Genomic DNA, 12,258 nt, shown 5'->3' with positions numbered 1-12,258 from the left:
TAGAATGATATGCTTTCCTCTTCTTCTTCTTCTTCTTCTTCTTCTTCTTACTATTATACTTCCACATAGATAGTCTGTGGAAGAATGCTTAAATGAAATTTGGCACAGTGCTTGAGGACAGTCTCAGCTGCCTTCACAGCAATTTTGAATTATAGTACACCCCTCAAGCATTCTAGCACCACCAACAGGACAGATTTGGACATACGGTATGTTTACAATAATAACTTACATAATAACGCACTCAACATCTCCACTTTCCTCCGATTCTTTGGGACTGAGCACCGTAAATCATGACATTAATTTCCACCGTATTGGGTTTTCCGCCATTTTGGATTTTTTCAAAAAGTGTTGTTTTTTCCCCGCTTCTTCTGCTACAACCTTTGTCCAGTGATCACAAAATTTGGATCACAGCATCATGAAACTAACCTAAACAAATCCGTTTCTTCGACTTTTGATACGTGGGACAGTTTGTCGATAACGTGTAAACGAATTTATTGGCAAAGTCGCCAAACAGGAAGTGATGGCATATCTCATCAACGGTGTGATATTACTTGGGAACAAGCGCTGATGATTACAGTGGATTCTGGTCTTCCTCCTTTGCTATATTTAATTCATTATTGCAAATTATTTATATATTGTAGCATTTACAAAAAACATAATCTTCCCTTTCCATGCTTTTGAAAATGTGAAAAAAAATATTAAAGCATTTATTAATTAATTTTATTAAATCTTTGGCAAAAAAATACATATAAAATATGAAAACAATCGTGCAGAATCTGTTAAACCGAAAGTGACTTTTGAAAGAAATTTGCTAGAGGAGATAATCTTATCATAAAGCTCAATATTTCAGATTAATTTTCATTTATTTACCCACAGTACTCTTTTCTTATCATCTCAATTTTACATTCGTAATGCAACCCAGGACTTTAAGCTTTTAAGTGCGGGAATAACGCTAGGAAGAAGAAGATTAAAAACAGATTAATTCATGTGCCTTCATGAACACATTATACCTACACCGAATAGTCCTCACATTTAACTTATTGGTTAATCATTTGTAATAGGAAATATAACTGTCCATTGAAATATTATAAAATAATACAAACATTCCAGCAGCACTGCAATGTCAGGGCCACCTACAATTCCTCCCGGGATAATGAGTGACTGCCAAAGCCAGGCGCTGAAGTGGAGACACTGGCTAACGATTAGGCGGAGACAGGGGCTGACACTGAAGTGGAGACACTGGCTGATGCTGAAGTGAAGACACGGGCTCACGATAAGTCGGAGACACGGGCTCATGATGAGGCAGAGACACAGGCTCACGATGAGGTGGAGACACAGGCTCACGATGAGGCGGAGACACAGGATAACGATGAGGTGGAGACACAGGCTCACGATGAGGCGGAGACACGGGATAACGATGAGGCGGAGACACAGGCTCACAATGAGGCGGAGACACAGGCTCACAATGAGGCGGAGACACAGGCTGACTCTGAAGTGAAGATACGGAATAACGATTAGGCGTAGACATGGGCTCACGATGAGGCGGAGACACGAGCTCACGATGAGGCGGAGACACGGGTTGACTCTGAAGTGGAGACATGGGCTAACGATGAGGCGGAGACATGGGCTGACGCTGGAGTTTCTTTTATTTATTTCCTTTCTGTTCAAGTTAATAAGGCAAAAAAAATGAAGTGCAGCTTGTCATGTTACTGAGAAACCACAAAACGTAAACTCTTCTATCCTGAACATGTCGTTAAACTTAAAGTTACAGCTTTAACTCTAACACTGGAGACTCCTTCCATAAATGGTCAACTGGCATCTCCTTACTTCAAGAATATCAGTGATTACACACCTTTATTTGAATAAGTCCCTGTGTAAATTGTTTAATGTAAGCCCGTGAGTTTATACTAAAACTTAATCTCCACCTTCTGACCAATCACAATCCAGAATTCAACAACACAGTAGTACTACTAATACACTCAGTTTCTATGAGTGCTAATTTGACAAACGACCTTTTCCTCCTGCAGGAGTTCAGAACAGGTGATCATGTGATGAGATGAGCAGGTGATCAGGGCGCTTGCATGTGATGTTTGGTGCCTTGCATGGTAACATGCAATGGCAAGTATTGGTCTGCATGCTGCTTAATGAATATCTTCCTTTCTCTCTCCCTGCCCCATCTGTGCTTACAGAAGACAACCGTGCTGAAGGTGGGTACCGCATTTTTAATCCTTCTTAACTTATTTACCTCAACTTTCACCCCTAATCTGCTTTATCAATGTTACATGAGCACAACATGGACGGTAGGTATAATTCATACATTGCTTTTTTTTTTTTTTTTTTAATTTGAAGAATATTTAGTAGCCGAATTTCGGATATTATGTAAATTTTCAAATGGCAACGTGAGAACAAATCCAGTTAAAATAAACGGGAGCTAAAAAAAATAAAAAAAAACACTGCAAAAAAAATAAAAAAATAACAACAACATAGCGTTAATGACAATATCCACTTATTATGAGATTATTCTAAATGATTATAATATTATTAAACCTGTTTCTTCGAGACATTTCCTCATTTCTAATTTCAAGATTGAACAATTTTTGTTTGTTGAACAAATGCTTTTTTCCACCCACAATTTTTCGCCATTAGCAAATACAGTATAAAAGACATTTTATCCAGAATATTGATTACATATTTAATTTTAATTTAATTAAATTTTTAATGATGAGATTATGATAAACAATTGCAAGATTATCAAGCCAAGATTTTTTTTTTTTCTAATTTCAAACTTTGATAAACAAGCACAATGATCCACCACTAGCAAATATAACATGTGTTCTCTTTTATTTTAAAGATTTTTTTCTACTATACTGGTTGATTTATTCATTAGCTTTTATTATGAGATTATTATAATCAATTGTGAAATTATGAAACACTTTTCTACATTTCAAACTTTTTGTTTCTTGATAAATAAATGCTTCAAAGAAGCAGAATTAGCTGCTACTAGCAAATATAAAATTATGCAACATATTTCTTGACTATATTTTCATGCATTTCAAACATTTTTATTAATTTTGCTTCTTTGAAGCATTTACTCTGGCAAGAAACCAAAAAATGACATCGAATGAAAATATATTGAATTTAATTGAACTTAATCTAACATTTCTTTTTATTATGCGATTATGATAAACAAAAAAAAAATATTACGCTTCCTTAAACCTACTATTAAGCCTTTCAATCTTGAATAATTCTTACTCCTAGCTAGAGCAAGTGCTTAAAAGATACAGTGTTATCTGCTAATAGCAAATCTAAACATATTTCTAGACATTTTTAAAAGTTTCCAACTTGAATGATTCTTGTTTCTAGCTAGAAAATTGCTTAAACAACACAAAATTATCTACCAATGTCAAATATAAAACATATTTCAAGCATTCAAGCTTGAATAATTGCTACTTTTAGCTAGAAAAAAAAAATGCTTAAACTTTTATGCAAAATTATTTTAATCAATATAAAATTAGTAAACATATTTCTGACATTTTTTTCTGATTTCAACCTTAAATATTTTTTTTTGTCTATAGCTAGGAACAAAAATGATAACAAATGTAAAATGTATTAAATGTAGACAGTTTAATTTAATATTTCTACTTATTAATAAGTCTATTTCTAGATATTTATTTTCTAATTTTAAGCTTGAATTTTTTTTTTGTTCTTGCTATAAATAAATTCTAAAAACAAGCAAAATTATCTGCTAAAATGAAGCTTAAAATAAATTTTATATATATATATATATATATATATATATATATATATATATATATATATATATATATATATATATATATATAATCATTTCATAAGATATGACTATGTTCAAGATATATTTATTTGGGAAAATGAAGCAAAATTTTATTAAAATTATTATATATTTTTTGCAGTGTGTAATTTGGAATGAAGACGTACAAAACTCACGAAATTTGTGTAACAATTCTAACAAGCGACAGCGATTTATTTAAATTTCATTTAATACGAATGTAGCTCTAACTCGCATTCGCCCTCAGCTTGACACTTTCACACTTTACATTCTCTGTGAAAAGAAAACCACGAGAACCGGTGCGCTCTTTAAGAGCCGAGTCGGGTTTCCGTATCCGTAGTAACGGATGGAAATGCTCCTTCAAGGTTGAAAAGGTAAATCATCCATCTGCATGATATCCATATCAACTAACAGCGAGTAAATTCCTCCGAATTCACCGTGGAGAAAATCATCCGTGGCACAGAACGGAAAGGGGAAAAGTACATATATAAATAAATTAAAGCTGATGTTAAGGAGGAAAAGTGTTTTTTTCTTTATCGGATTGTTGTGTTCGAGTGGGCTGATATGTCTAGCGTGCATCATCAGGGACATCTTTAATATAATTCAATTCATTTTTACTTATAAAGAGCTTTACATAACAGATATTGCTGAGCGAGGAAGCTGTTGAAGGAGAAAAAAAAAAGAACAGACTGAGAGAAGAGAATAAAATAAAAGCAGCGATTCACTATATGGCTATAAATGTTAAAAGATTTGGATTAGCGCCATATTTATCAGGATAGTACGTATTCAAGTCTATAGAGTTGTAATGAAATGGTTTTAACAACAAAAAAAAATCCCACAAACGTCACAAAAAACAAAACAACAACAAAAACACAGCACTGCGTGAATTTTTACTTCTCCTCGAGTGGACAGCTAACATTAAGCTAACCAATTATCACCTATAACAACTTTCCTAGCAGCTAACATAAGGCTATCTGTTATTTCCTTCCCCCATAGTCAATGTAGCAAACATTAGGCGAACTATTCCATTGCTACCAAAGAAGCTAGCTTATACAGTATATAGTGTCATTTAAACCATTAGTTAGCTCTGTTGGCAAGTTAGTTAACATTAGGCTAACTTGTGTAAGCAAGGCAGCATCCAAGCTTGCTAGCTAGGTAAATAATCAGTAGCATTGTCTAATAGCAAGCTAGCTAACATTACACTAACTATCATTTGGCTAGAATGGTAGCCAACAGTAGCTAACTATCCCGTTCTGTAGTTATGTCTGCTAGCAAGGTAGCCAATATTAAACTAACTATTATATTGAGCAAACAAGTGTACAAAGTTGCTAGCAAGGTGGCTAACCGTTGGCTCACTTTTATCATATGTACTTAAATCAGTAGCAAGTTCTGCTAGCAAGCTAATGAGACATTTTAGCTGACCTATTTAATATTACTATGAAAATGACGGTTTTCATTTATGAAATCGACATTATTCAGCTTGCCTTGTTTATTTAATTTTACTTTCAAATGAATAAATTATTTTCAAACTGTACCTACATTGTGGCTTCATAATACATTCATATCGTTTCTTAAGTAATGCTGGACGATTTATGACATTAGAGCTTTTACGATGTCAATAATTCCTGTGTAAGTTGTTGCTATAGAAACGATAGCGTATTAGAACGAGCGCATTAGTATAAATCGGTGATTTGTAGCTGCACTACTGTTCGAGCTGCTGTTATAGAAAATTAATCAATACCTTCTGGCCAATCAGAATCTAGATTTCAAAAGCAAAAAAAAAAAAAGAAAGAAATATACCTCCGCTGACGGATTGACAGCTAAACCCTAATGCTAATGGATCATGTTAAACGACTTGCTCGGACAGATGGTCAATTGAAAGAATGTAAAAACGGTAATAACCCCCCCGTGACATTTATGGTACATAATACTTCTGCTGTTCGTACAAATGTACTTATACATTGTGCAATGGAGAGGAAAATGATGGCTGTATTTTGCGCCGTTGCCTGGCTGTGTATTAGATTTGGGCTCCAGCTGTCCGTGTTTGCGCCGTAAATCAGCGGGTAGAACAGTAAAGGATTGTGGGGGAGGCAGGTAGGTTGGATCAGTCAGAATGAAATGTCAAAATGCAGAATGGAAAAAAAATATATATATATATATATAATTTTATTTATTTATTTATTTTTATCTCTTTATCCTAAATGCAAACCTGCCAGCTTTTACGTGTTTATTTGCGTAGGAGCTCCACATTGTAACATCGCCGTATACGGCTATGACTCTCGCTCAAAAATACGCAAAAAGCCTCCTTTTTTTTTTTTTTACCAAATAAAAAATAATCGGCATATAAATCTGGAATGATTGACAAGTTGTGTAGGTGTACTGACCCCCTGCAAGCTCCACCCCCTTCCCCCATTTCACATCGGTAACCTTTAAGGCCGGTGTTCTCGTCTCGACTCGATTTTCCTGCCTGAAAATCGGTGCACGTGTTTTCTGTCATTACGTGATTTAGCTGACATGACTTAGCTAAATTTATTAGGGATCCCCACCCCCTACCCCCCTACCCCCCCACCCCCGTCTCACAAGGGATTTGTAGTAGCTAATCACCCCAGATTAGCTATGACTAGCTACTGATTGGTCTGAGAAATCAATCGAGCCAATCAGTTTAATTTATCGTGTCATACCTAATTTGCATAGAGAAAAAAAATATTACTTCAAAATGTCGCTTGTCACGTTTTTGCTTAACGGCTACGTGTTGCGCTTATACGGCGCATAGAAAACGTATGGTGAACGCAGTGTTAGAGCTGCCCGTTCCGTCCATTTCTCCGTTTTTGTCTCGCCACCCTAAACGCCGCCGTCCTGAATCGGTCTGATCCACCAGACGAATGTCCGTGTTCTGCACTTGTGTTCTTTGCTGACTGTGCTCTTGTTTTCCTTTAAGGTCTGGCACACCTGATGATGGGAGATCAAGGTATGTTCTCTGTTCTCTGTTCCTTCTCTCACTCATCCTCGTCTCTCGCCTTTCCTCCTCGTCTGCCTCGTTGCTTCTGCTCTGCACTTAAGGAGTTGAAGAGCTCAGGCTCTCGTGCTCTCACCGAGTTCCCACTTTGCTGTTGGGCTGCTGTTTTTAGAGTTTGGAACTAGAGAACCACAGCTGTGGGGCAGGGGTGTGCTGTTAATGGTTCTTCTTAGAGTGAATGGGATTGGGATTGAATTTACATTGACAAAAACCTGTCCTAATACATGCTTAAAAGAAAATGGTTCCTCAAGGGTTCTTTATATTGTCAGAGCTTCTTTGCTTCATGAATGGCTTCCCTCCAGTAAACCTTTACATTTTCTTGAGTATAGCAGTTGTTTTAAGTAAATTCATGTTCTTGGAAGTCAGTCGCAGCATTAAATCATAGCCAAGCCCATCAATTTCAGTGACCCATCAGGTCCAGGTTTCTCAAAGATCATCATTAAATGGTGTAGCGAGCATAGCATTGTAATCGAGACTGTACGATTTTCCTGAGGGTTCCTCGGGAGTTCTTTGGATTGTTGGAGCTTCATTGCTTCCCTCTAGAGAACCTTTAATGATTCTTGATCAATGTTCGTGGAAGTCAGATGGAGCATTTAATTGTAGTCCAGCCCATCAGTTTCTCAAAGAGCACTGTTAAATGGTAGAGCGAGCATCACTTGGAACACTCTCTCTCTCTCTCTCCTAGATAAGCTCAACTTTACGTTGATGGGAAACAAAGGTTCCATCATAGAGACAAGCAAAAGAACCTTTTAGGGTTCTATAGTTAACCTGTTTTCTCTAAGAGTTTCGTCGTTTAATCGACCAATCGGCATTGAGCTCCCCAAAAGCAAGCATCACATTCAACACTTTCTCAAACACCGTTTTGGGGAAATTATTATTGGGGCATTATATTTTATTTATTTATTTTTGCTAATTACATTGACAAAAAAACGTTCTTCTACACTCTAAGAAAAAAAGCGTTCCTCAATGGTTCCTTGGAGAACCTTTAATGTAACGCTTTAATTCTCAATCGGTTTCAGCCGAGCACTCAGGGTCGATATTCTCAATGATCAGCGTTAAACGGTAGGGCGTTTTTGGGAAACTACAGTAATTGGGTTAACTGAACTAGGGCACTAATTTTGAATTTGATTCGCTCAATACATTGTGAAAAAATTATTCTTCTACATTCTTAAAACAAGGTTCCTCAAGGGTTCCTTGAATAGCTAAGTGTTTTTTTCTTTCTGAAGAAGAAGCCTGCTAAGAAAAGTTACACGCTTTCTTCTTAAGAACTGTCTGGATTTGACCCAATATATTCCTGAATGTTCATGAAGGTTCTCAGAGCTCATTGTCGGACTTGTAGCGCGAGCATCACTTTGAACACACTCTCTCTCTCTCTCTCCCAGTTAAGATGATCTCAACTTTATGATGTTTGGGGGGGAGGTCTTCTGCAAGAATTGAGGATTGCAGAAAGCCATATTCTCAAAAGGGTCCATCTAAAACCACTCCACCATTAAGGGGTCTTCAGTTTGTCCCTCTAGAGCAAGCTTTAACGAACATAGTAGACCTGGTAGGACGCTAGGAACCCTTGAGGAAGCCTTTTCTCTAAGAATCTAGTCAATTATGCCTTGTTTAGTTGCATGTGGCAGTAGAAAGAATACGCCATCCTCACTTTTCCTAGCTTTTCATCCACATTCATTTCATCATGACTGCATTTTATCTTCATCTACCCCACTTTGCCCTCATTACACAACAATGACTTATGTGTCTTCTTCTCTCCCTTTCCCTTTGCTTCTCCCTTCTCCGGGCTCTGCTTCCTCCATGGAACCATGTCATCCAATTTCCTAGGTAAAAGTAAAGGTACTGAACCTCATTTTGTTCTCATTCCCTTTGCGTTGTTCATGACCCTGTGTATCTAGATGAAGTGCTAAAATGTCCGTAGCTAAGTTGAGCTGAACTTTCCAAGCATAAGAAAATGAAGGTAGGTGCTCTGGAAAAAAACTCTTTGCTCTGGCTTGAGGATTTTACAGTTTGTCACGTAACGCTATTCATAAAGCCGATTGCCTTTCGGGTGGCGATGCATCCCGCCGGTGTTCGGACTGGTAACTACTTACTCAATCACAGAGATGGGTTTTCAGGGAGCCCATCTCAGCATGGAAAATGAGTCATTTTTCCCTAGAATTGAGTGTTTCTTCACTGAAGGTAAGTGGCTGCACAAGATGTCTCTCGGCTCCGCTCCCAAAAGACCGTTTTGCACAAAAAAAAAATACGGCAAATGGCTTCCCAGTGATTCTCAGTTAAAGGCAACAATTTTTCCCACTTAGGATAATTAGCGGCTGAGAAAACAATAGAGTCGAGTCGGTTGATGATTATTTAGGAAATTCCGTTCGATTTCGTCTCTGACCATGAATTCTTTCTCTTATAATATATAATGCGAAATATCCAGTTTGTGTTTCCAATTTATATATTTTGTTTCACTTTAAAAGTAAAGACGTTGTGTCGTATATCAAATATAATAATTGATTGCATTGTACGTCACAGCTAAAGTTATGCAGACTTCCTGAAACATTGTATGAAGTTATTTATTATGGCCAACCCACGGTGTAGCATAGCGTTAATTCTTTCTGAGCATCAAGAGGGAATGTTGTTAAAGGAAGTTTAGTTTTCAAATTTACACAAATTTATGCTGGTGATGTAGACGGGATGAAGTTAGCTAGCTAGCGAGCCTGCTGGTGATGTAGACGGGATGAAGCTAGCTAGCTAGCTAGCGAGCCTGCTGGTGATGTAGACGGGATGAAGCTAGCTAGCTAGCTAGCGAGCCTGCTGGTGATGTAGACGGGATGAAGTTAGCTAGCTAGCTAGCGAGCCTGCTGGTGATGTAGACGGGATGAAGTTAGCTAGCTAGCTAGCGAGCCTGCTGGTGATGTAGACGGGATGAAGCTAGCTAGCTAGCTAGCGAGCCTGCTGGTGATGTAGACGGGATGAAGCTAGCTAGCTAGCTAGCGAGCCTGCTGGTGATGTAGACGGGATGAAGTTAGCTAGCTAGCTAGCGAGCCTGCTGGTGATGTAGACGGGATGAAGCTAGCTAGCTAGCTAGCGAGCCTGCTGGTGATGTAGACGGGATGAAGCTAGCTAGCTAGCTAGCGAGCCTGCTGGTGATGTAGACGGGATGAAGTTAGCTAGCTAGCTAGCGAGCCTGCTGGTGATGTAGACGGGATGAAGTTAGCTAGCTAGCTAGCGAGCCTGCTGGTGATGTAGACGGGATGAAGTTAGCTAGCTAGCTAGCGAGCCTGCTGGTGATGTAGACGGGATGAAGCTAGCTAGCTAGCTAGCGAGCCTGCTGGTGATGTAGACGGGATGAAGTTAGCTAGCTAGCTAGCGAGCCTGCTGGTGATGTAGACGGGATGAAGCTAGCTAGCTAGCTAGCGAGCCTGCTGGTGATGTAGACGGGATGAAGCTAGCTAGCTAGCTAGCGAGCCTGCTGGTGATGTAGACGGGATGATGCAATACAACTTCATGAATAAAATGCAGTATGTTCCTGGATTTGAGATCTGAGAACCAGAGCACCCAGAGCCTGGGTGATGATTTAAAGCGTTTTATTTTCGCGCTCAGCTCTTCTGCTACGTCTGTACAGTTCATCCTCGTCACCGTAGAAGCTGCACGCGGGCCGATATGCTCTAGTAAATTTGAGTTTAATGACAGGCGTTGGATTTGATAGTTCAGCCTCGGGACATGATTTGCTAAGTGAATGTTCTTGGCACTGAATGCAATTTTCAGAGACGGTTTGGCGGAGACATTTAATTTCATTTTTATTTTTCTCCGTCAATTGAGCCTCGTTACATATTCTGGATTTGCAGGAGAGCTTTTTTTATTTTATTTTTTTATTTGTTTTGTTATTTAGTTTTGCAAGTCTGGCTCATGATATTTTCTTCCCCCATTTTGTTTTCTATTTTTAAACTTCGGTCCAGAGATTAGTTCCTCGTATTTTTAATAATAATAAAAAAATGGAAACATTCATTTAAGAGATTTCATTATTTTAAGCTAGAGAGAGAGTTTTTAATAAAGTTATATATAGTGGATGAAGTGGTTTTGCCATCTGTAGAATCTGCCTCACTGGAGCTGAACTGGCCTCTCGCCGGTTCTCCTCTGGTACATTAGAGAAGCAGAAGGAGAACCAGGAGGAGCCTCGGTCTCACTGCTGACTCAGCGCTGAGGGCCAAACAGTGTGCACATTTGATTCTGGTTCATCATTAGCCACCTAGTGTAGCTAATATACAGCCTACAGACATAAACTTAGCTGACTAACCACTTTTTAAAAATGTATTTAGCTTTGACCTTCTTCACTTTTAGTTAAGCCAACAGAGCTGAGCAGCGAAGAGGCGTTCATCTTCATAAATTTGATAATTTGATTAATATCAACCTGACGATGGACTTACCGTGAGCTACAACATTAGCAAATGCTCCATGAGATTTCAGATAGCGTATTCGTATTCTTATGGATATAGTTTCTGCTGGATCGCGGAGGCTAGGTAGCTAACTAGCTAGCATTAAGGAATGCGAACCTAGCTGACATTACATCGCCATTCCAGCAAGTGAGTTCATGATTCTAACAAGCTAGCTAACAAAGTTTATGGTGACTTAGGATGAAGTTAGCTAATTAGTAAATGAAGCTAGATCACTAGTGAACCTGGATAAGGATAAATGTAGCTAATTACCGCACCGTATAGTGCTTTAAACAGGAAACATTTAGCTAACTAGTGAATCTGCTAATTTAGACATGATAAAGTTAGCTAACTAGTGAACCTTCTGCTGATTTAAATAGCATAAATTTAGCTAGCTAGCGAATCTGCTTCTGCTGCTGATTTAAACAGGATAAAGTTAGCTAACTAGCAAACCGTTTTGTGATTCAGGACGACGTTGGCTAACTAGCGAATCTGCTGATGATTTATAAATGATAACGCTAACTAACTTCCACAGCTTTATAGTGATGTGAACAAGTTCCATTTAGCTAATTAGCGAACCCGCTGATGATTTAAACAGGATAAAACGATTGAAAGAAAAGCTTTAAGAAGAAAACAAAAACGTTACAGGTGCACAAAACTTTAAAATATGTATAATAACAAGTTTGTTGTTGTTGTTTTTTTTTAAAAAAGGCACAAAAAAACAACTTGGACATGTAGCTAGTGATTTTCTGAGGAAAATGAATGGGGCACTTTTTTTGTGGAAGCGAGGCCATTAAAAAACCCCACAGGTGCTTAAGGTTTGGTTACAGTTTAAGTCTTGAGGGAGGCATACTGCCCTTATTCAAGGCCGCCGCAGCCACGGTCAGATGAAGACAAGCAGAGACGGAGAAAAAGAACCTGCAGCTTCGACACAAAGTCCACCTCGGCACTCGCTCGAGACTCCAGCAGCTCGCCTCGGAGAACGCTGTCGAGTTCACTTAGGCCTCATCGGGCGG

The 12,258-nt window shown here is 38.3% G+C and overlaps 1 protein-coding gene across 14 annotated transcripts in view; it reads left to right on the top strand.

The window, feature by feature from the left end:
* The window catches only part of LOC128604120 (neurexin-1a-like), a 287,112-nt gene that overhangs the window by 11,679 nt on the left and 263,175 nt on the right, over window positions 1-12,258 (top strand). For 7 of the 14 annotated variants that reach the window (XM_053618953.1, XM_053618963.1, XM_053618957.1 and 4 more), the window contains 2 exons: window positions 2,190-2,207; window positions 6,747-6,776. The exons of 4 other annotated variants lie outside the window; for them this stretch is intronic. In XM_053618953.1, the coding sequence (XP_053474928.1) occupies window positions 2,190-2,207; window positions 6,747-6,776 (48 nt within the window). The remainder of the gene's footprint in view (window positions 1-2,189; window positions 2,208-6,746; window positions 6,777-12,258) is intronic. 3 more of the 14 variants (XM_053618964.1, XM_053618958.1, XM_053618955.1) reach the window with 1 other exon arrangement.

Source organism: Ictalurus furcatus, chromosome 29 (assembly GCF_023375685.1).
Source record: "Ictalurus furcatus strain D&B chromosome 29, Billie_1.0, whole genome shotgun sequence".
NCBI lineage: Eukaryota > Metazoa > Chordata > Actinopteri > Siluriformes > Ictaluridae > Ictalurus > Ictalurus furcatus.
Note: the sequence above shows the minus strand (reverse complement) of the source record. Positions and strands in the feature narration are given on the sequence as shown.